Source organism: Scophthalmus maximus, chromosome 16 (assembly GCF_022379125.1).
Source record: "Scophthalmus maximus strain ysfricsl-2021 chromosome 16, ASM2237912v1, whole genome shotgun sequence".
NCBI classification, from domain to species: Eukaryota; Metazoa; Chordata; class Actinopteri; order Pleuronectiformes; family Scophthalmidae; genus Scophthalmus; species Scophthalmus maximus.
The window spans coordinates 4,428,564-4,454,183 of NC_061530.1; the positions used below are offsets into that span (position 1 = coordinate 4,428,564).

At 40.7% G+C, this 25,620-nt stretch overlaps 1 protein-coding gene across 1 annotated transcript; it reads left to right on the plus strand.

The window, feature by feature from the left end:
- Window positions 1–2,607: 2,607 nt before the first annotated feature.
- On the plus strand, window positions 2,608–25,620 carry cavin1b (caveolae associated protein 1b). The gene is made up of 2 exons (XM_035612539.2): window positions 2,608–3,445; window positions 22,431–25,620. Exons 1-2 carry the CDS (start codon window positions 2,915–2,917, stop codon window positions 23,307–23,309), a joined length of 1,410 nt encoding a protein of 469 aa, XP_035468432.1. The 5' UTR covers window positions 2,608–2,914; the 3' UTR covers window positions 23,310–25,620.

Below are 25,620 nucleotides of genomic sequence, written 5' to 3' on the forward strand. Positions count from 1 at the left end.
CAGCTTTTCAATGATAGCTTTCGGACTCGTTCCAGGGTGCCATGTGGTTTTCATAACGCACATGCATCAGAGTGTTTTTTCCAAGTGTTTGCCTGCTGTCGGAAGACTACAGAGCAGTGCCACTGAGATGCCTATGGAATAAAAATCCAAACGTAATGACTGGAAGCTGCACCTTGGAAAATAGTTGTCCACAGAAAATGACACAATGAAATCTTATCCCGCAGACATTTACTTTCCAATTTTCACCAGGTACCTGTTGCATTTGGAATTGTTTGAATAATTGTTTATGACAAGGTAACAATGGAGGGATTAGTCTAATGCCCTGCAAAACAAACCTTTCTTCTATACTTTAGAGATGTAACATGTTTTTAGTAAGGGCTGTAATCTCCTCCTTCCATTTCCTTAGTCTATTTTGGTCTCTGTTTGCATTATATAACCCACAATTTCTCAAGTTTACGCACACTCCATTGTTATAGACAGTGTAGTCTATAGCTTGTTACTTAAACATTTTATTATTCAGTTTTACACAATGATTGATAGTGCAGGGATTTTTCAGAGAGAACTAAATATCGATTTATTCAATGAGTGTGAGTGTTTTACAGTATCCTTTAAAATATATGTGTATTACTTTCTTTAATCTTCCAATCAGGAAGGATCAATGATCAGTTTATTAAATGAATACTACTGAGCCATTTGCTAAGGCTTCGTTTTGATGACGGTGCAATGACCAGTGCAGGCAGCACCCCAGCAGTTTAATGTCCTGATCTTTTAAATTCACTTGGACCATTTGTAGTTTGGTGCCAAACACAGAGCAGCATGAAAATAGAGCCTGTGAAAGCAAGAAATAGTTGGAGTGTGTTCTATGGCTAGAACAAACAGAACATGGGTCTAAAACATGAATTCTCAGTAAGATACATTCACTATCAAAATACAACTTGTCTGTGTTACCTCATTTGAAAAAAACTCTCACATGTTTGCATCTGTCCTTCGACTTGTGAACCCTGTTGTCTATGCTTGCTACCACAGAAGGGCTATGTCATTTTCAAGGTCAGGAAAATACAGAGTGCTCACTTTTGCTGGTCACTCTGCCACCTCTGAAAGTCAAGATATCTTATCTATCTACTTTCATTTTGACCAATCTTCTGTGTCTGCAAGTCGTCCTCTAAATTAATGAAAGTGCAAGATTTAAATGATCTCAACCATGTTAAACAGGAAGGCACTCTCTAACCATGCGGCCAATCACTCTTGCTTGTAAATCCAAACAAAGTCATCAAGCACTTAAATCTCCTTCAAAAATAATAACCAAAAAACTTTAAAGGACTTCATGGTTTAGGTCCATGGTATATTTTTGACCTGTTTATTGATTCAGTCCAGAATCTGTAGAAATCCTCTTCCCGAACCTAAGGATTTGCACTCTGTAACAATGTACAGTGCCCGTACAGGAAGTAGTTTGTCCTTTATGCGATGAGGCATAAAGTAAGGTGGTGAAGGAAAACATCACTGAAAGTAGACTGAAGTTGTTACTCAGCTCCAGTACTGTTGTTCTTGTCTGGCCATCAGGTTTAACAGTCCAGCCCAGTCCATGTAGAATAAAATACAGATCTGGTGAGGGAATATTTACAACAGTGGATATGATTTTTCATTGTCTTTGTTCGGACGTTTTGCAAATTCCTTATAACCATGTAATTATTTGTGATAAAATGTGATAAATGAATTGAATATCCTTGCTTTGCCTCACTTAATCACTTGTATATTTCTTTTAAAAATGGTCTGGACATGGGCTTGATCCTAAACAAGGCGACCTGATACTATATGGGCTCATACGCCTTGAGCAGCAGGTTTTTGGTTTGACTCTCAGTCAGCCAGTGTATTTACTGCATGTCAATCCCTCACTCTTTCTCTTATTGTCTGTGAATATCAAGTTAAAAAGGCCAAAGCCTCCCAAAAATGTAGATTTGAGCTTGTGTTTTGATAAAACTAAGTAAGTCTGATGGTAATTGAAGCCATGGATTTAAATATAGTTAAATATGTATCATTTTTTTAGAAAGCTATGCAAATCGACATTGAGTTATGTTTTGTAAAAATATGCATGTAGCATATATGTATATGGAATATAAAGATAATGCAATATAAAATGTTGACTTTCACAGCAACACTATGGCTAGAATACATTAAAAGATAATTTTGGTCCCAATCTTTGCTTGTTTACATCCTTTTTTTGAGACCCAAGGAGGGCTCATTTTCCTGCCTGGTCTCATCCATTTTAAATCTGGCCCTGCGTTCCATGTGATGAAAATATTCTACAGAGAAGGGAGAAATGAGTGGAAACAGGAACAGATCCTGCCTGACATTCCTCCTTCTGCTGTGCCTGAGCTTGTATACAAGCAGATCAGCACAGTTCTCCATTAACTATTCCAACCATGCTAGACTAAGGGGGTGTGTCAATGAATCATCAACGGGCCAGACCTTCCATTGTAGGTGGAGTTGTGCTGATGTGCGCGTGTGTACGTATACAGGGAGGAGATGAGGGAGGGCTTTGAAGAGAGGAGGAGAGTCCAGTGGAAAAAAAAGGGGGGTGGAGAGAAAAAAACAACCCTGCCAGCTCTAGCTTGACTGGAGGGTTTTCTCTCCCTGGTGTTGCATTCACATTCTAATGCTCATGTGGTAACATCCAGCATTGCTTGGCTTCCCCTGCACATTGGCTTGATTCCAGGGATTTGCAGTAGACAGGAGAGGCGGACAGAAAGAAAGAGATAGAGATAAGTGAGTTTAGAAGTAGGTGGGAAAAACAGTTGTCCAGAGAAGGGGGGAAAAGACAAAGCAGGTGAGAGCAAACACAGTTGAAAAGGGGATCTAGAAGTACCAGTAGTGAAGAAAGGTTGATTAGCTGACTGTGCACTTCAAATCCACCAACATGGCAGCCATGGAAGCACTGGAATCCTCAAGTGGCCACTTTGAGCCTCAAACCCTCACTGAAATCTCAGACGACGAGGTCAACCTTCCACCCTCAGATGACGAAGACGATGCCCTCGTATCAGCCAAGAGAGAGCTGTCCATCATGGGCACAGAGGGGGATGCCGCCGAAGACAAGAATGAGGCGGCAAAACTGGACCCGCAGGTGAACGGGGTCATGGTGCTGTCTTTGCTTGACAAGATCATCGGCGCAGTGGACCAGATCCAGCAGACCCAGAGCGGGCTTGAGGCCAGACAGCAAGAGATGGAGCGCTCTGTCACCAGCATTCAGGGTGAACTCACCAAACTATCCAAGAGCCACAGCACCACATCCAACAGCGTTAATAAGATGATGGAGAAGGTGCGCAAAGTGAGCGTCAATGTCAAGACAGTACGGGCCACCCTGGAGAAGCAAGGAGGCCAGATCAAGAAGCTGGAGAACAACGAGGCTGAGCTGCTCAAGAGACGCAACTTTAAAGTCATGATCTACCAGGTGGGAGTGTGTGTGTGTGTGTGTGTGTGTGTGTGTGTGTGCGTGCGTGCGTGTGTGTGTGTGTGTAAATACAAGTATCAGTGTGTGGTTGTAGTTTGTGTGTTTAAGTGTAAAGTGGTTTGTGTAAAATACATGACACTTCAGTGGTGTAGGGCTGGGTGTGGCACATGGGTGAATCAAACAAATGTTAAGGTTCTTGAATGGAATCATCTCCCTACCACATGACTTTCTGAAAATTCTTCTGAAAATGAATGTGTGGTGGAATGGGTGGGGTTTTTCCAAAGATGTTTCTCAGATTGCTGAATTAATGAGTATTTCAGGGAGTGGTTACAGATTACCTTTCAGTGCTGCAGTGACAGGCCGTGGTATCTCTCATCACTGAACCTACAGTACCAAAAACATTGAAACAAAATAATCATTTTTCCCAGGACAGGAGATTCTAAAGATATAGAGGTATGCTTTATTTCTTTTTTACTTCAGGAATATCTAATACATTAATTGTCAAGGTGCTGCTGCTTTAGTACTGCTATACCTTGTTGTGGCGCAAAAGTGGCGTTTTGTATTACAAACTTGACCACAAACAGGTTGTATACATGAATTTCTACTTTCAGACTACTGCAATTTGCCTGCCAACCACCCACCCTGAACACCTCCCTATACAACTTTTCCACACCAAGGAACAACTACCTTAGTTCAGGCAGAAATTATGTTCCCTTCAAAATGGTACTTTTTGCAAAACTAATTTGTTTTATAAAAGTTTAGATGCAGAACTTATGCTGCCATCTAACCAGAAAATGCCAATATTAGCAAAGTGCATATGGAGCTTTAATCAGATGAATGAAGGCACAAAGTGAACAATAAACCAACATTAAGTATTATACCAAGAGGGGTTGTAAAAATGGTGACGTACAATATGAACAGTACACCAACATTAAATATATAAAATATGGGTGAATGACATACACCAAATAAATCAGCAATGCTAATTACCAAAAACATCCCATATAACTTGACATACAGACACACACACACACACACACACACACACACACACACACGTTTGGCTTAGTTTTAATCTTACTGTTAGCCCACAGCATCACAATTTATTTTCTTACAACAAACAGAAGCACTGATCATGGGCTTACTGTATGTGTGTGACTCTTATTATCACAGATGCTATACTCCCAGATGTTGTCCTACCCCCCACCCGGTCAACTGTATATTGGATCAATAAGCTGTATCCACCACAGATGGCTTCCAGATATTTTCCTATCATGGCAGGCTATGTACAAGACTAGAATACGAGCCTTTACGTGTGAGCCAGGCTTGCTGGCTGCCCAAGTCATATGGAATTAATTCTGAGTCATTTCACTTATCCCCTTTTATGCAAAGATGGAAAATACCACAAGTGAGTGCAAGGTCCTGCTAACGGCAGAGAACTGTTTAATTTGAAGGATCAGATCAAATTTTTAGTTGTTTGTTTACTGGGAGGAGTTGAGGGGAGCCCGGTTCCTTTTTTTAGCCTTTTCAGTGAAATGTATAATAGCTTTCAGCTTTTTGCACAGTCGTGAAAGAACATTCAGAGTTTCCACCCTTGACTCACTCATCATGGCTTTTACCAACCCCCCTCTCCCTGTTTCTCTGTCTCTATCTAGCAGCTGGGCAAAAGTCTAATAAGAGCTCCATCTTAGGCAACTCAGACTGTCTGAGTGTGTGCGGTTGTGAATTTGTGCTAATCTAACATACGTACACAACATATTTGGCTTCCTCATCTGGCATACCTGCAAAAGAATTCATATATAATGATCCACAGATGGGCATGGCAGAACTCTCAGCGAAAAAATAATATAATCTCAAACATTTCATCAGACAGAATTCGCTGACTGAACTGTTTATCAATCTGAAAGGATTATAAATCAAAATTTCAATTAGAGAACGATAGAGTCCTGAAGCTGAGGTTTCCAAGTTTCCAATACAATCTAACAGAAATACCACACAGTTGAAAACAAATGCGATGGGATTTTTGTTGGCATTGGCCAAATGGTTGGGCCCTGAGCAACTCCCCCTGAAATGCCTATCTCTATCTCTGGCACCCTCGCTAACTCAAAACACTGGCTCTGTTTACGGTTGCCAACTATGACATAACGTCAGATTCATCTTCATTAAAAAAAAAAGCAAACCACAATGTGCTCTGTTTTCAATTTTCTGTGCTATTTTGTTGCCCTTCAAGGGCAGAGGCTTTCAAAATCAGCAGTGAACACCCCCAATGAACAGCAATACTGTCTAACACTTGTCTACTCAGGACAGTGTGTACACAAATACTTGGCATTTGTTAGGACTTATTAGTGCTGACAACTTATTTCTCCTTGCACAATCACATTTCCACAACAATTTCAAAACTACGGAGGTATGGGAAGTATTGGCCAGGTGATATTATAGTCACAAAGTGGACACTCAGGAACTTTTATTCCCAGGCTTGACACACACACACACACACACACACACACACACACACACACACACATGTTTGGCTTGGTTTTAAAACTGTCTTTATATGGGTTTCTTTTTATAGCAGCAGCAAATGTACATTTTTACATGAAATTAAAATAAAAGGAGATTTTCAACAGTCTGTTCTCTGAGATGGGCCACTTCCTTGAGATGCAGTCAAAGGGGGGAACCCCCGTCTTTACCCTGATAGTAGGCGGGGGAGGGGGGCTGGTGGCACCGTGTCATCCAGCCGACTTGATGCGACCGTGCAGTACCGGTGCGGCGATCTGCCCAGACGTCCTCAGCACATGTGCCAGTCCCACTGATGCGTCGTGGTGCACACCCGGCGGCGTCTCAGCTCTCCACCACCATATAGCTCCACACTACCTCAGGTCCTTTCCACATTTCGATCTTAAAATCCAGGCTCTGTTCTCCCCCTTCCCAAAACATATATCACCTGTGCCAGGCAAGCAGAGAAAACATAAAAACCAAAAGAAAACACCACACATAAAAAAACGCTAACTGCCTGACTACACTTTGTGACACTATCATCCAATTTTATTCCATCACATATATATTGGTGTATTCATTGTGTGTGTGAAAGTCAGGGGAAAAATCAAAGAGCTATGTTTCAGCGTCCCTATAGTTTGTCCACCAGAGAGCTGCTTAATATGTATCTTGATCACATTTAAGAGATCAATATCAGAAAAAATAGATTATGCTATACATTTACGTTAAAAACTAATATAGAGAGATATGTCATTATCAAAATGTTCTACCTCAAAAGTAATGATATTGATTTCACTGTTTGTCTTCTATTCAGAATTCTTATTGGGATAAGCAGGATTAGAAAAGTAATGAAATTTGATTTATTCCATTTAGGGTAGCTGCAACTCAAAACAGTGTACAACATTAAAATAAAAAGAGATATCTTCTTCCTGCTTTATTCCTTTCCACATCATTTGCTACACCATTGGTTATCCAATTGATCGAAATACACTGGGTGTTAATTCCCCTGGTATTTCTTTAGAGTTCATAAGAATATTCTGCTCTAAAAATTGTCACTCCCACAATTTAAATTTCATGTGTGTGAATAGTTAATCATAAAATCAACATCAGCTTTCCCTTACATGGATTGCTATTTAATAAGCTTATCCACTGGGGGATGTAACCTAATATGAGTCTGTGTGTAGGTTTTTGAGTCATTCAACCTAGGAACAGATAATGTTTCATTACAATTTCCAGACATGTTTTACAGACTGCTTCTCACCTGTCAGTTTGCTTGATGTGGGAGTTTAGATACAGAACTAATGCTGCTTGTGCCACGAGGAAAAGCCCTATCCTGGTGCTCAGTGGATTATAAAAACACACTGTTACGGAGTGGTGTTTTCTCTTTACATAGGGTCAGCTCCCAAAGGGGCGGCACAGCATGAGGGCTTTGTAGTGGAGTTGGGTGTTTAATCTCTGCTTTAGTGGCCCAGCAGTCTGTGCACCACTCCCCCCCCCCCCCCCCCCCCCCCCCCCCCCCCCCCCCCCCCCCCCCCCCCCCCCCCCCCCCCCCCCGGCCCCCCTTTCACAAATGTGGTCCTAACAAGACTTGGGATACTGAGATTCACAACTAAAAGCCTAAAGAAAGACTTACAGACCTGATTCCACAAAACTATCCACCAATACGTTTCTTCCTGGTTTCAGGAGACAGTGTTACCATTATATGAACTTATTTCGCATGACATGAATCGGATTGCGTTATATTTCATCCAGGCACAAATCACTATTAGTCAAAAACTGATATCAGCCATAACCCACCTGTGGTTAACACCAACAACATAAACAATACCCCATAAAGTGTGTGTGTGTGTGTGTGTGTGTGTGTGTGTGTGTGTGTGTGTGTTTGTGTGTGTGTGTGTGTGTTTGTGTGTGTGTGTGTGTGTGTGTGTGTGTGAGTGTGTGTGTGTGTGTGTGTGTGTGACTTTGGCTCATTTAGGCCTCAATGTCCAGCAAGCCTGACATTTTACTCCCTTACATCTGTGTTCAGTTCCTTGACAGTTGAGTCCACATGGTGTCAGAGATCAGAGCTTACTGCACTTACTGAGGACCTGATGTGAAATATGACACTATGTATAAGAGAGAAACAGAGAGAGCAATCAGAGTGATGGAAATGTTTGCTGATTAAAACAGCACCAATTCATGCATTCAGTGCATATAGTGTAGTCTTCAAGTGAGTGGAACATTTAGCAGGTAAAGTGCCAAATACTTTTCTCGGGAGGTGGTGGAGACCAAACCAGAGCTAAAAGCAAAGTGGATATTGGACTGGATTCATCAGTTGGACACAACTATGAAAAAAATGTAACCTGAATGGCAATCTTTTGCTAATTTGATCATAATAACTACTTTATAATTACATGTCAATGTTGTTTCCTGCTTGGTCCTCTTTCCCCAAATCACTTTTTGCAGCTTAATTCAATCCAGAGAACTAATCATTGAGATTTTGTTTTACATTATGAATCTACAAGCCAATTCGAGAGTAGATCAATGATTATAGTATATGGGAGAATAAGGGTGAAAAATGGAAAAAGAGTCCATCCACTGGTTTAGGGAACAGATGGGTCTATTGCGGTGAAGAGCATATTTAGACAGCTGATTCATAGCACAGGCATCCCCAGCTATCCATGCTAACCTCCCCTTGCCTCCGCTTCCTCATGTGGAACCAGTCACAGCCCTGTTCCTCCCTCTTCCCAACTCCTCCACCCACTAGGAATTCACTCCACACCCTGCCCTGCCCCACACACCATCACTCGATCATTTTCCTATCTCTCATCTCATTCTTTTCCTCATTTCTTTTTTGTTTGGTTACTTTACAATTACATCGGTTTTTGAAAAATCATGTCTTCCGAACTGACTTTGTCATGTCAAATTCAAAAGAGATATGAACTCAAATGTATTTAAAATCAGCATGTTCATGAAATGAGTGAGTGTAGAGAGAGAGAGTGATTGAGTGTAACAGCCTGCAGTGAATCATTTTAAGTCTAAATAAAAAGGGATAAGGAATCATCATGTGAATTTCTCAAGATACATTTCAGTCTTGGAATGTTCTGTGTTTTTTTTAGCAAGTCATGAGCCTGAAGAATTTCAGTTTGTAGTGTTCAATTAGTAGTGTTGCATTTGTTGTGCATTCATTCTTTATAGGACAAATTAAAGACAGGAACATTTGAGTGAAGTCATTTTAATTTCAATTCAGTCACTGAAATCAGCTGATTCTGATTCACTGGCAGAAGCCAAACAAATGAGCTTTTGTGTAGTGAAAACTTTGGTAAACTTCGTCATCCACATTTTCACCACTGACACAATGCAAACCATCTTGGCAGTTCTGGTCTTTTAAGATAGAAAGACGCAGAGAGTCTAGAAAGGAGAATGCCATGAGATGTGTCACCCCATCCAACGTTTTGTAGGAAGCATTAAAGTCACAGAGTAGGCTATTGCTTGCAATCCTGCATGTAGCCACTGTGTAAAAAAGGCTTAAAAGTCCACGCTCCTTTTCTCTACTTCTCCGGACTTTCAAGGGAATCAAGATCTTGGACGGTGGAAAGGAAATCTCACAAACAATCTGTCAGAAGAGGGGTTTTTTTCTCATCCTTCTCTTTTATGTTGTTGTTTTATCTACTTTCCACCACCACCACCACCAAAAACACATGTTGCCTCCACACAACAGCTCAATAAGCACCACACTGTCAAACTGCCATTTTACTTTACTTTAATAATTCACAAATGAGCTATTCTGGATGTTTGGTCCTCAAAAGATTTGAGTACAACACTACTGCTACTGTTGCTCTTTATGAAAATAGTCCTGAGATAAATTGTGCTCTTATTTGGCACCACATAAAAAACAATGGATTTGACTTGACTTGTAAAGTACATTTCACCAGCCTGGGAGCAATGGAGCTCCTAATAATTTTTTGTGTGGAAGTTCATCAAGCGTGAACCTTTTCTTCTCACACAGTTCGATCTAGTACCATATATGGACATGTGGGCCAGAAATGTTCCCAGCTCAGTTTACAGGCCAGATTGTGTCTAACATTGTTTCTCCTGGGAGCCGGGCTCTTCGGCGGAGTGCTTTATTCCCTGGTACAGTATGTAAGGGTGGTGTGCATGTCAGAGAACATATTGGAGCCATTGTCGAGCTATTGTTGACAATATGGGGAGGAGGGCAAAGAGAGGGAAAGGTGGAGGGAGAGAAGATAAAGACAACAGAGTTAAGTAAGAGAGTGCTCTTGGAGAAAGAGGAGAGTCATCTAAAAATAGCAACTATCGCATACTTGTTTGATTGTGAGAAGGAAAGGGCTTTCTGGAGATCGTGTTCCTGTTTGGATTTGAGCACAGGCGACTGCTGCTGAAACGACGGCCACAACACATGTGACATGCACTTACTGTACATGACTTTGATATCCCTGCAGGGTACTTTTGTGACCTACCGGCGTCTGTTAGACATCGATGTGCTCCTATTTTTATTGGTTGATTGGTTTGTTTGTGCGTCAGGCGGAAACTTGTTGGAAGGATGGGACATAAGCCGAGAAAGGCCCCTTTTTGGTTTTTTGCGCAGGTCCGGACAAATGGACAGGAATTTTTCAGCACTTACTTTAACAGATGATGTTTATTTTTTATTATTTTTTTATCTCCCAGAAAATAATGCTTGGTTCTTGATGAAAAAAAAATCTGGCATGATAAGTGAACTATATGCGTGCATCCAATTTGGTGTGACTTTGTTTTTCTTACTTTGTCCCCCCTTGATACCACCCTTCTTCCACACATACACTACAACCAACTGCTGGTTGCCAACTTTGAGGAATGGAGAATTCATGTAGTTCTGAAGCTGGTTAAAAAACTTCAAATTCAAACTAGCCCTGTCTCGGCTGTTTTAAAAATACCATCTTCATTTTTCAGCCGTGGGGAAATGCATGACAAATCTGCTCTAATGCTGCTCACTTGACATCAATACAGAAACAATCTTTTCGGATCAAATCAGTTTTTATTTCTAAGGTGAAGCTTTTCCACATGACTCATACGGGGATGACTCATAGTCAAAAGCTGTGGGTAGTGAAATAATTAGTTTGTTTCCTCACATGATCAACTCAGTCATATGACTCCAACTTTGAATGCTCTCATGGCTAGTTAAATCTTTTGCCCCAAACAGAGGAACATTTGTGATAAGTTACCATATCATCTAGTCCTATGATGAGTTGAATATTAGGATCACTTAGTCGCGTCTCTTTGTGTCCAGGCTGAGTATTAAATTCTTGTTTTTGAAGTTTTTGTTCAGACAAAGGCATAAGAAACACTACAGATAATAAACAATGAAAAAGTACTTTATTACTTCCTCATTTTTGTCGCCATTTCTATATTGCTATCTATATCAGTAGCCTTACATTGTTGTATGGGTTAGCAGAGGACACATTGCACCGAGCAGGACAGGAGCAAACAGTAGAGGAAGAAGCCACTTCTTTTGCAGCCCCATAAACACCAACTTCCTCCATTGTTATTGGAAAGAGTAACACAGGGTAGCCATGGGAACAACCACTGTCATCCGCCGCGAGTCCAAGTCCCTCTTAGTCAAGCATGGGAAGCTGTTCATAGAGTCAGAGGGGGCCAGAGGGGAGGGGGGCAGTCTTCAGCTATTCGTCCTATCATAAGAATAATTATATCTCTTCGTTCAGCTAAAACTTGTAATTAGAACTTCAAAGTGTGAAAATTAAAATTCATCCTGTATATTTGGGATATGGCAATGGAATGTTAAACTCATCGTGTGACAGATGGATGTCATCACTCACAGGAGGAATTATTAATAATGGGGTTCTGAGTTTACACGTTACAAAAGATTGTGTGCCTCTGGGACCACAATTTGCGTGTGTGTGCAAGTAAATGTGTGTGTGTTCCCTTCTGGTCCTACATGAAAGTACATGATCAGAATGCCCACGAACCAAAGTATGACGTAAAAACAACCTCCAGTGATAGTTGACAATGGCAAGCTGTGTCTTGCAGTGAGAGCTGAAAGGAGTACGAATGAAAACAGCACAGAAGTGCCTGACACACATGTGTCTGCAGCCATGGAAACACTACAAGAAATCTTTATTTCTACTTCATTCATGTGGGCTTCCTTACAAAGCCCCCACGTTTCAGTGGATGGTGTATGCAAACAGGTGAAGTCTGAAGTTCCACATCCTGAATGCACAGAGAAACACGTAGTACTGCTTTTGAGTACTGTAGGAAATATTGTCATCACACGTTGGCTGCAAAATAACACAACAAGGAGACACATCTTGCCAGAGGAGGAGAGGATGTGATTATAATTGGTAAAAAATGAAGTCCACATTTTTCCGACATATCCATGACTTAGATATTTACATGGAGACATTTGGGGGACTGTTTAAATTGACTGTAAATGGACGGTACTTATATAGCGCTTTTCCAGTCTTATTGACCACCCAAAGCGCTTTACAGTTCAGGTCATATTCACCCATTCACACACTGCCGGAAGAGCCACCAGAGGCAACAGAGAGTTAAGTGTCTTGCCCAAGGACACATTGGCATGGGCAATTATTGTTTCTCTAGACATATATCCCATGTTAAAATAACAAAATACCAAAATACAAAATGGACCAAAATGAAATGTCAAACCTAAAACTAACACATTTTGTCTCATCGTCACTTTCAAGGAGGAATAGGAGACAGGGAGATGGGGCTTGTTCTTTCTGAATTCTCCACATCAATGAGTAGACCTTAGGTTTATGATTTTAACTTGGGGGTCTAATACAATGGCTTTAAATACTGTAATTTTCAAAATACATATTATCGGCTGAAGTGCTGTCTGCTCTGTGTGGTCAATTGGCCCCAATCCTTTTATGAAAAAAGTTAGATTCTCTGATACAGGAACATTTGTGCCATGGAGCTGTGAATGCTGATTCATTTCTCAGTGATCCGAGAATCAAATTCAATTCTAACTCGCGATAACTGTAAGGACGCTGCAGAAGGTAGAGAGAAACTAAGAAGGGGTGGGAAGGAGGTGAAAGACAAACTAAGAAAAAACTAAGACAGACAGAAAGAAAGAAAGAAAGAAAGACATAGGGCTGCTGCAGTGCTTCTACAAGGCCAACTTTCATCCAGTGCAACTACAGGCCTGGTGACTCACCCCCCCTCAGGGACCCACAACATGCCATCACTTTATATAGCAATCTCTCTCTCTCTCTCTCTCGCTCTGGTCCCGTGTATCTGATTAAAGGGGAGGAGTGGAAAACAGGAGAGTAGAGAGTTCTCTCCCCAGAGGTTTGCTACTTTGTGGTACCATTGCACTCTTTCCCATGGCACCCATGTTAAAACTGTTCACACACTCACTCTCTCTCTCACTCTCTCTCTCTGTCACACACACACATACACACACACTCTCTCTCTCTCTCTCTCTCTCTCTCTCACACACACACACACACGCACGCACATAGAGCGAGAGAGAGAGAGGGAGAGAGAGAGGTTTGAGCAGTGTATGCCCACACATCAATCAACCAATGAACCCAGTTTGACATTGGGCATTAAGATTCAGAACAAACACAACCAAATTACAGTAAATTCAACAAACTCCAGGTATTGTTGTTATGGGCTCACTTGGTCTGGAATGACTAATACTAATTAATGGTGACTAATGTTTCATTGAATAAATATTAGGCCTTTCTCTGTCTGCAGACTTGGCTATCCAATTGTTTTAAATGGCATTTCGGTGTGCTATGTAATCAATTCTAAAAAGTGGACATGCAATGCTCTTTTGTGTATGAAGTGTGAGCTCTGATGCTTATGAATTAAGTCGGTTGAGGTTCGTTCTTGACCTTGAGAACAGCAGCTGAGAGAACATTCTCACCACAAGGTCCAGTTAAGTAGCTGTTCTTCAGCTCTCAATCACATCACATAGCACGAAATTCATCCGTTTTTGAAGCAATTTCAGTTTCCAGTTAAAAAGTAGTATTGACTCTTACCACACAACTGTTCAAAAGCTGCAGAATAGCTACTAAACCGACCTTGTGGTGAATCTGTTTTCTCATTGTATGGTTTTGTAATTTGAAAGCTGAAGAAAAAGAAGAAAAAAACTGTGTCCTCATCTGACTCTCACTTCCTTTTTAAATCAGCAGTTGTTTCATGGGCATTAGCCATTTTCATCCATTCCATCAAGGATTTTCTGGAACATCCCCTCACATGCATGCATCTAGCTTTTCCACAGCAGTAGGGGAGTTCTTAGTGGTCTGAGTTTAAACAGGAAAACAGAAACAGAGAGGGGTGTGTTACAGCTCGATTCCTCTCCCTCTCTACTTTGGGCTGATGAGTGGTTGCAGTGTGGGCTCGGAGTGGAAAGCTTCCATGGTGTGTTCCATATCCTACACACACACACACACATACACTCACATACCTCCAGCAGCAGTAGGTCTGTCCCCTGACTCAAATGTTTTCTAGTGGAAACATCCCCCCCCCCCCCCCCCCTTCCTCTGGAAGCATTACAGTTAGGTTCACCACTGTTACCATGGAGATACAAGTACAACTAAATGTTATTGACTGAAAAATAGATGCAGTGAAAGTGAAAATGTTTTTGCTCTGGCATGAGTTTTATTTGTTGCTTTTATATGAAACAGTCACCATAGGCCAGAACAAGTCATTTACTGCCCTCTTTTGGCAGAAGCAGGCTGTCGTCTCTGGAAGCTAGCTCGACCAACAGCCGATGGTACTAATCCTCACTGGGTGTGATCGGAGACAAGTTCTAGGGCTGGTCAAGTGGAGAGGAGCGAGGCATGTTTTGGACTTATATATTGGATAATCCTCTGGAACTGCCTGTAGTTCCATTCTGATCCACTCTCCATTTCAGAAGGTGGCGGTAATGCACACCTAAAAGTTGTTTGCCAACCGCCATAACACCGGAAAAGAAGAAGAAGAACTGGCTACAGACCAGTTTGCTTGTCAAGCAGCTTTTGACTAAGATTCTACTGTAAGATCAGTCATGGTAATTCATGCATTATCATACACATACTCAGATGTTTGTGGAAACTGTATCTGTGCACAAAAAACATTTTTCTTCCTACGCATAGCAGTAGCAGTATCAAGCAGAGCAGATTACAATGATTTATCATTTTAAATGAGTATAAATCGTTATACTAATCACTGTGGTCATCATACATGATGATGAGGAGTCAGAGTGGAGCAGCTTTTAACTACTTCTTTTGCAAGGAAAGTTCTTACAGACTGTCACAGACATAGTGTAATATTCAATTGACATATTCAAAGTTAATAATGTAATCTATCTATAAATGTCACTGCATGCCACTGCCAGAGAGTAGGCTGTAATACAACGAACGTGAAGTTCACAAGCACATTCCAGTTATCGGTCTGAGGCAGGAAGTGTATACAAAGACTTGGCTGAGGTAAGTGTTCTGGCATTGTTAGTGCTGCAATGGTTTCCCTGTGCTGGTTGATGGCCTGTGGCTCACTACTGCCTACACCCAGAAAATCCAAATATGCCAACATAAAACATCCCAACATCTCTGATTGGAAACCTTCAAGAAACACACAGGTAAAGGCATGAAAGCAGAAGTTGAGATGTTGAAGCACGAGAGATTTATAGGCAAATGGAGATGATAACAGATAACACAGAGCTCATCTCCTCCATAGTTTATTATCTTCTATATCAGGACCACAAGACTTTACTAATTAAAATATGAAAAAGCCTTTGATTGCTTTTAGCCACAATGCCAAGCATGGGATGACACTGTTTGTTTGGTCCAGACCGAACTATCACAACAAGTATCATATCATTCCTTATAGATGTATGCAGATGTGGCAACTGTTGGATGGATTATAGTAATATTTTGTTAACCTGCACTGATATGCATAATTGTTATTTGTATTGGCCACACAGCTATCGACTCTTACTCCTTATTTTTCCAAGCCTAAACGGCAAATACTTATGCTGACCACAGAAAAGGACGGTTGGCCAGATTCATCATGCACACTCATCATGAGATAGGGACACTGCATTCTGCTGACAACACAGAACATCGCCCAGCTGATCTCAGCAACTGACACAGACACACACACATACTAACACACACACACACACACACACACACACACACACACACACACACAATGCTAGGCTTTTGTAAGGACTAATACCAGCTATCTCTTCTCTTTCTTTGCTGCAAAATCTGTTTTCCAGAGATGTGGGTTGCAAATTATCTATCTCTGTCCCTGTTAAATTAAATAATTGGATTATTTTATTTAGTTGGCTGTGACATTGTGGAAACTGTGCCGTGATATGAAACTGAACTTATGCATGATTGAGAATATGAGTGTGAGTATGACAATATGAGTATTTATGCATTATATATAGTGAGTGGTGCATTAGAAGTAGAGGCAGAGTAAAAGCATTGTAAATTCCTCTCAGATGAAGGAGTTTTCCACCATGAGCATTGCGTCACTGCAGCAACATGTCCACCACCGCCGACGGAAAAAAGAGAGGAACAAAGACAGCTGCAAGAAAACAAAAGAACAAAGTAGGAAATTTGATATCAACAATATGATAATGTGGCCTATGAGTGCGTGTCGATTGCACTGTGAACACACGCGGACGCACACAGATATTGTGATGAAACAAAGTAGGAAATAACCTCATCCTTTGCTTTAAGACTTCAAGACACATTGTGTGTCTCTCTCTCTCTCTCTCTCTCTCTCTCTCTCTCTCTTCCACTCTCAATTCAATTCAATCCAAAGGAGCTTCATTGGCATGGAAAACAGAAGTTTACATTGCCAAAGCAAGTGTGAAATAAACTTGTTTTTACAGACCTTCTGCAATGTTGTATTTAAATATACATATACATATGAAAATAGTTCAAGTTTAATTTAGAAATATGTCTTTAAAAAAAGTTATATGTACACAATTGGGTAGAGCTAAATATAGAAAAAATACTGTGTGGATATTGCAATAAAGAAAGGTATTTACAGTACAAAGTAAGTGTTACATATCAATAAGGACTGTGTAAACACTGAATCTTTTGAGGTGGGGGCTGTTCGACTCCTCTTCACAGCAGTACACGAATCGTGCTGCTGTGTTTGCACATTGTGGAATTTCACCTAGCAGGTATGGACTTTTTTGTCGATGGTCATGTTTAAAAAATCCTTTTAAGTGTTGGCAATCTGGGGAAAGTATGTGTCTCGGATATCTTCGTACAGTTGGCAGTTGGTTAAAAAGTGCAGCTTGGTTTCCATCTGGTGTTGTGTGCAGTGGCTGCGTAGTCTCTCTCTCTCTCTCTCCCTCTCTCTTGACACACACAATTATAAGTGAGTTAGATCTCATTGTGCATATTTTGTAAGCGCTAAGGGCAAAATGTATTCACGCTGCCACACACACACACACACACATAAAAACACACTCTTACTCACAGAACCATTAGATATCTCACTCGTCTATTTTCCATGGCTGTGAGTGTACCTTCCTGCCTTTACCCCAGCAGCCTCATGGAGAACAATGTCCTATTAAATTAGGAGGGTCAGGAAGTCAACACACCAAGGTGAATGCCTCAACTTCCCACTCTTTCCATGTACTTTGGACACACACACACAAGCACACAGCACAGCTTTTCCTCTGCACCCCTAGCTGATGAATCCATCTTATGCAAACACATGAACCTGTGACCTCCTACACTCTGAGCTGACACACTGGGCTTTCCCAGGCACACACAGTGGCTCCTCAAACATAAGGGAACAGTCCGGCAACAGCTCATTTCAAAAGCTAATGGACTTAAGACATTTTACCCTTTGTCTGCTGTGCACAGTGAATATATTACATGAAACAAAAAATAATACTCTCGAATAGTAGGGCCAAGGCCCATTTATTTTAGGTTTTGTTCTTTGTAAATGTCAGTAGAATGCCATGATATTTGATGATCGCAAGAGGATGAACCCTTTTCATTTTTGGCAAATACGATTTTCAATCACCACTCCCAGGAAAAAATCTCAGTTATGCATATGATCTATCTCCTAGTCTAATGGGTAAATATTTAAAAAAATATTCTAACCATTCCTTTAAGACACAAAAGGAAACCCCATTATCTTTAGTCCCAGAAGAAAAGGCAGCATACAAACTCTTTAGACAAACTGTAAGGCCTTGTCAGAGACCTGGACCACATATTGCTTAAGTGATTTGCCATACCCACTGCATTGTCCTTGTAATCAAAACAATCCGGTTTGATTAAACCTCCCCCTCCCCCTCCCGCCTGTCAGCACAGCTGCTTGGACCAAGATCCCTCATCCAAGGTCAAGTTTACCCATGATACTGCAGTACAATACCTTTATAAAACTGCCATCACATTGAACAGCAAAAGAAGACAATAGGCAAAAGGCCCTCACCCCTCAGCTCTCGTACCTCCTCCTTCCGGCCCATACTTTGATGCTATCATCTTCCTGCTGAGCAGATGGTTTTCCAAGACTCTGAAGCATCATCCCACTCGTGCTATTACTGGGTTCATACGACAGCAGAAAAGTATCTCTCCTTTCCACACCTTACAGCACCCCCCCCCCCCCCCTTCCACTCTGTGGCCCTTTGTTCTGGCTCTGCTGTGTTCCTGTTTTGACCATAAAGACGTGTAGAGGGAGAGGAAAAGACAATACGTGCAAGTTTTGGCCCTCATGCAGACATTGAGGAGCCCAATTGGATGAGGATTTACCGTGATGGGAAAATAGGAAGTATTTACGAGGTGAAGGGGACACAAGAGAAAAGGGAAAGAAAGGCTCGTTCATCTGGAATGCTAATGCATGAAAGGCGAGACACAGACGTGTGGGAAAAGGAAGGGCTGAGCGAATGGAGGAATAAATAATGGAAGAATTGTAACAATATGCAGTGGTGCTGTTTAGGAATTCTTTATCAGGGTGGGCTGGGGTCAAGTGGAGTCAGATCATACATCTGTACAGGAGGTGTGAACAGCACTGACCTAGACATTTACGTTGGGATTCAAAAGTCTGACATGTTTTTGGTTGTGGGGCTCGTTGGTCCTGAAAGGGTTGCTTTAAACATCACTCCTTTGGCCTGATATCATGTTCAAGTTGCAGATTTGTTGTTAGGAGAGCAGTTTCAGTAGTAGTTTTCAGTTTTATCATTATCTCTCTTTGGCCATGGTTCCAGAGCAAAACTACACCAAATTGCGCACACTCATAGATGCCTGATTTTTTTCATCAAGATCCATGAAATATTCCCTGGGAAATTGGTGAAAGTCCCACATCTAAAAGTGATTGTCATCCCTCAAAAACTGATTATCATCCTGTTTATGTCGTCTAAAGCTGCTTTTATCTGGATCAAACAGTTTTTGTATTTATGTCCGTCCATTGTAATAGCCAAGCCGAATAAGTATTTGCAGTTTATAATGTTATCAAGCATGATGTGTGTGAATACTAAAGTATATTTTCAATGTTTATTTGTTTGGTATATCTAATATCCTCATTTAGACCACCTATATTTGAAGACTACACTGTAATTGAAATTTACAGATCGCAAATATATAAAATATAACTCAACAGCAATGAAGGATAGTGTGTTACAGGTCCCAAATGAAGGTAGAGCAGCAATGACAATTGTAATGGCGACTGTGGCTCAATAGGTAGAGTTGTTCGATCCCAGCTGCCACCAGTCTGCATGCTAGTGTGTCCTTGAGCAAGACACTTAACCCTAAATTGCCTCTGGCTGCTCTTCTGGCAGTGTATGAATGTGTATGAATGTGATAGAAAAAAGCGCATGGGTGAATGTGACTTTCCTGTAAAGCGCTTTGAGTGGTCTATATGACTAGAAAAGCGCTATATAAATACAATCCATTTAAAGATAGAGGTATGGCTAGTAATAGTAGTAGCATATGCATATGGGCACATTGTATATCTAAACAGTCCAGTTGTAATCCTTATCCACAATCAGATGCCATGATCCACACTGTGACTGCAGCTGTGATCCTGGATCTGCAACAATAAAGCTCGAGGAAGAAGTCAAGTCAGTAACATGTATTGATGGGACAGTAATGTGATGGAGACGAGGAAAATCAAATCAAAATCAAAATCTTAATCAAAAAGGAAAGTTTCAAGCCTACTCTTTAATTTGGAGAGAGTGTGACTGTGACTGTGACTGTGAAAACGAGCATTAGTAAGTCTGGGAACGCAGTACTTTAGTGGGGTAACATGGTTCTATGAGCTCTCTTAGGTAGGATGGTGCCATACCATTGAGGGCTTTGTGAGGAGGATCATTCTAAATTTAACCGGAAGCCAGTGTAGTGAAGCTAATACAGGAGAAATGTGATCTCTTTTGCTGGTTCTTGTCAGTACAAGTGCTGCAGCATTTTGGACAAGCTGTACAGTCTTTAAAGACTTACTAGCGCGGCCTTATAATAAGGAATTACTATGGTCAAGCCTGGAGATAATAAAGGCATGGATCAATGTTTCTGCATCTTTTTGAGACAGGATGTGTCTGATTTTCTAATGTTAATTCAATGAAAAGGCAGTATTTAAAATGTGTTGTTTTATATGTGAATCAAAGGACAGGTCCTGATGAAATATAACTTCCAGATTCCTGACAGTTTCACTGAAGGCAAGGGTAATTCTATCCAGGGTAGCTATGTTATTAGATAATGTATTTGCGTTTCAGACGTTAAGGGCCAAGTATTAGAAGTTCAGTTATGCCTGAGTTTGACAACAAAAATTTGGGGACATTTTGGATTTTATCCTGAAGACATGCTTGAAGTTTAGTTAGCTCATTAATTTAGGTAAGTTTAATTTATTTATTTATTTAATAAGTATAGCTGGGTATCATCTGCATTACAATAAAAGTTTACATTGTTTCCAAATAATGTTTATTAATGGAAGCATATATAACGTGAAATGAATTCGGCCCTGCACAGAACCCTGGGGGTCCCCGTAATTAACTTTGGTGCTCACTCATTAATTTGCACGAACTGGAATCAATAAATAAGACTTAAACCAGCGTATGGCGGTTCTTTTAATGCCAATTAAATGTTCCAGTCTCAGGATGTTTTGGTCAATGGTGTCAAATACTGAGGTAAGATCTAACAAGACAAGGACAGAGAGGAACCCTTTATTTGAGGCAATAAGTGTGGGGCTCTGGGTGACAAGGCTTGACTCAATTATACGACAAAGGTCTTGGAGTTCAAAAAGAGTCTTTTAATTACAAAAGGCAGGTCTGTGCACGTGCAGTCAATCAGATACTGTAAGGCAGACAAAATCCAAAAATGGCTAAGGCTTAAGACTAGGTCAAAACTCACAAGCAGGGATTAAAAAAACAAACAAGTAACTACACAAGGAAATGTAATGAAATTACACTAACGCTTTAAATGAAATACGAAGACGAAATGGCAACAAGACATGGAAGCACACAGACTAAATACACAGGAGGATGAGATGATTGCACTAGGTGAAACACATTAGGGCGGGGTTGGCAATATCAGTGGCGGAAAACACAATGGCAGGAATTCAACACCTGAAACAAGAGAGCTGAGTGAGCATGAAAAACTTAAACAGGAAGTGAATTGAAATTTCAAAATAAAGGAAACATAACTTAAGAGCCAGCAGCAGACATGAGAATAAGAAGGTCATCTGCTACTTTCGCCAGAGGTGTCTCTGAGCTGTAATGAACTCTAACTGAAAGTCTTCATGTACAATATTGTTTCTGAGGAAAGTCACACAGCTGCTTAGCAACAACTTTCTCAAAGATTTTAGAAAGGAAGGGGAGGTTACATTGGCTTCAGTTTGCTAAAATCTTCATTACCTCCGCCAAGGAGGTAATGAATGATTATGTGTGAGCTAGAACCAAAATCCATCCATTCACTGTTGGAAAGATAATCAATAAAACATTAGGACATACATTCTATAGATTGCATATTAGTTGTATAAAGCAATGAAGCAGATAAAGTGTCTGAAGTTGATATATGGCAGCAGCAGCGTCTGTGGTGATCCTGAAGCGATAGTTCCTTCAAAATCAAAACATTATTTCTCTTTTTTTCTTGCACATTTGTGAAATTTGTGAGTTTTTTCTCCTAAATTGACCACTTAAATCTCAGAGAATTTTCGAGTCTTCTGTGGGTTTTTTTTCGAAATATTACCCTGCTCCCCCGGCCCCATTTTTTTTCCTCCCTACAATGACCCTAATACGCCATCGTAGACTTGCTTCCATACAGGTGTTTCCAGTAAAACCACTGTGATATTCAGCAGACAGATAAACTTCATACTGTGAGTGTGAGTGTGAGTGTGTGTGTGTGTGTGTGTGTGTGTGTGTGTGTGTCTTGCAAAATGGTTGTTTCTGCACTTTCATTGGCTGTCCTGGACCATTATGATGATTTTGAATTTAAACAAGGCATTCTTGTTCTTATTTACTGAACTCTGAGAAACTTGCAGTAACAGTTCTTCTTCTCCCTTGTTCTGTTCTTTGCAGGATGAAGTGAAGGTTCCATCAAAACTCAGCATCTCTAAATCCATGAAGGTTTCTGAGTCTGTGTCAGGAAGTAGAGGTGGCAGCTTGCTAGAGCTAAAGGAATCTGTGGAAGAGCCTGGAGCAGAAGATGGCGAGGGAGAGAAGACAGACAAGCCCCATGTAGACCTCTCATCAGATGAGGAGGGGTTGGAGATTGAGGAGGCCATTGAGGAGTCTCGCGCTGAACGCATCAAGCGCAGCAGCCTGCAGCGCGTACAAACCCTGAAGACGGTTTTCTCTAAGGAGAAGATGGATAAGACCAAGGCAAAGACCAGAGAGAACCTGGAGAAGACCAAACAAAAAACCAAGGACAATCTGGAGAAGACGAAGCAGAAGACAAGAGAGAACCTGGAAAATGCCAAGCAGAAAACCAGACAGAATTTAGAGAAGACCAAGCAGAAGACTAAGGATAACCTGGAGAAGACACGTCACAACATTGAGAAGAAGATGGGAAAGCTTGGAACACGCATGAGTGTCAACCCTGAGCACAAGCAGAAGATTCAGACATCCCGTGACAAGATGAAGAAATCCCTCACACCAGACCACGTTGTTTACGCCCGGTCCAAGACTGCCGTGTACAAGGTGCCGCCCTTCACTTTCCATGTCAAGAAAATCCGCGATGGCACTGTTGAGGTCGTACAAGGCACTGAGATGGTGGAAGTGTCCCAGGAGGCTGAGCCCTTCAGCGGGGTGGATGAGGCAGTTGAGGAGGGCCCAGAAGAGGTTGAGATGGAGATGATGAATGGAGAAGGGGATGAAGAAGAGGCTGAGGAGGATGAAGAGGAGGACAGCCATGATGCCCTGCAGGAGAATGAAGACAGAGATAGAGACAGCGATTAGACAAAGAATGATGAATTCGCCAAAAAAGTCTTGTAAACTGAAAACAAAAAATTATGATAGGGATCAAGACGATTTCTACAAAATGATCAAAATTTTGATCTTACTTGTATTATTTTGGCCACTATTCCTATCAGTTATAATAACGTTGTTCTCACCAAAGTAATTGTTAAGATCTGGTGATATTGCTACAAAGGAACGATGAATAAATCAATAGTTTATCCAAATTATCCAAACCTTTATTTGGAGGCAAACTGCACCAAAATGTCAGTAATCATCCGTCATTGTACAGTTGTTGCTGCTACCTTGAACTAATTGACTTTACTTTAAAAAAAATCTGAAACAACCAATTGCCAAAACAATATGGATACATTAATCGAGGGATTTGTTTGAGTGTGATTGATTTGAAAGCTAATAGATTGGAATATTATTATTAGTCTTCAATACACTAAAATCCAAATCATTTGCACTTAAAATTTGTAGAAAAATCAAACATTGTTGTTGGTATAAACATACACAACAATTAACATACTATTTTCATCCCAAAAATTACTGTGTCTACATTATGCCAGAGCAGTCTAGTCTGCACTTGGAATCTGTTTTTTTTTTAATTTTGGGTGTTACCCCACCTCTACCCAGGTTCCTCATCACCTGTTGAATAAAGTTAAATGTTTTTTGATGAATTTTGGGTACTCCAGGAGGCACATTGTTCATCCATGACAACACTGGCAACGCATCCAAGATGATCCCTGCTTTTTATGGGTTTATGGGTTGTGATCTTAACCCTACTGAAGACAGGGGAATCCAACCGAAATAAGGTTGAAGGACTAAGAGAAACAAGAAAGAAAGGACAAAATGTCAATTAATTTTGGATTTACCAAATTTCACATTGTATAAATGGATTAACATTAGCCTGTCTATCTCTATTGTAGTCTTTTAAACAGAGAAACGGGCAGTGTTTTTGACTGAAGATAACATGGCTAGATCTTATCTACTGCTGAAGAGAAAGCAACTTTGGTGATACAGACAGACCATATGAAAAACATGACATTTGTTTTCTTTGTGATTCAACAATTCCTCATAATGCCCAAGAGTCTGAGTGAATTAGCCACGGGCTGGCAAATTAGTGCAGATGAGAGAGTGTGGTCAGGATAAAAATTGATGTATTTAAGTCTGTTCAACCCAAACATGCCAGAGAAAACCATCCATCAAAAGTCCATCCATAATAGTTCCATATACTGAGACTGAATAAATAATGCATAAAGTATTTTGAGTTAATTCCAGGTGAACAGTATAAATGCATAACTACGTTAAATATTGTACAGTGGGTCAAAGTGGAACCAGGAGCCTGGAAATATTTCCCTTTGTTTTCTCTTCCAAAAAAGTTTGGCTGATATGTGAGGTGTTTTTTTCTATCCTGTCTGTTGGTCAGACTGCTCATGTCAACACCAACTTTTCAGGAATATGCTTCATTGGCCCCAGAGCTCCACTGGCCCTAAAAAGCTTGAGGTCTAATGTATGTCAGCTGATTTGTGCTTGTTTAATTCAAGCTTTGTATTTTGAAATACAACACACAAGTGCCTTATGGAAGGTTTTGCTGTGAGTCCCCTGAGTATGTAGAGAATTATCGACTGGCTGCTGTATAAAGTTCCCCTGAAATGTCTTTTTGCACCTTTCAGCTCATTGTTTTGGGGGTTTCAGCCCACAGCCTCAGTTACACCAATCTCATTAACTTTCATACCAACAACAATAGGCAGCAGTTTTCAATTAAAATGTTCTGATAAACCAACTGTACGCTACCTGCCTAGCAACTCCAAATGAGTGATAATGTTGCGTCATGTCTGCCAGATGTGTAAATGGGCAACTCTTTGCTCACACATTCACCATGTCAACTATACAAGGTGATGTCAGTGTTGTGTTTACAGCATGTTGTACTTTAAAATTGACAAAAATACAAAAGACCAAAGCTAGAGCCCGGTAGTATTGTTGCTTAGAAAAACTGTACACATTGCACAGAGAGTGGTAGGAATGGGGAGTCAGGTGCCTTATACCTCATTATTTCCTCACTCCCCCATCAGTATAATCTGACTGAGTGTTGCCATATTCCCATGTCTCAACAGTTAACTTAGTCAAGACTATAATTATTACTTATTATCAATAGGAATGATGGACACTATTACAAAACAGGACCCAAGATGGGGAAAAGCAATTTTCATTTAGCTATGTAGGTTGTATTTTATTACAACCTGTGCTTAAAAATCATTAAGGGCTTAAAAAAAAATCCCATATTTGCACCAGCACTTAAATGAATAAA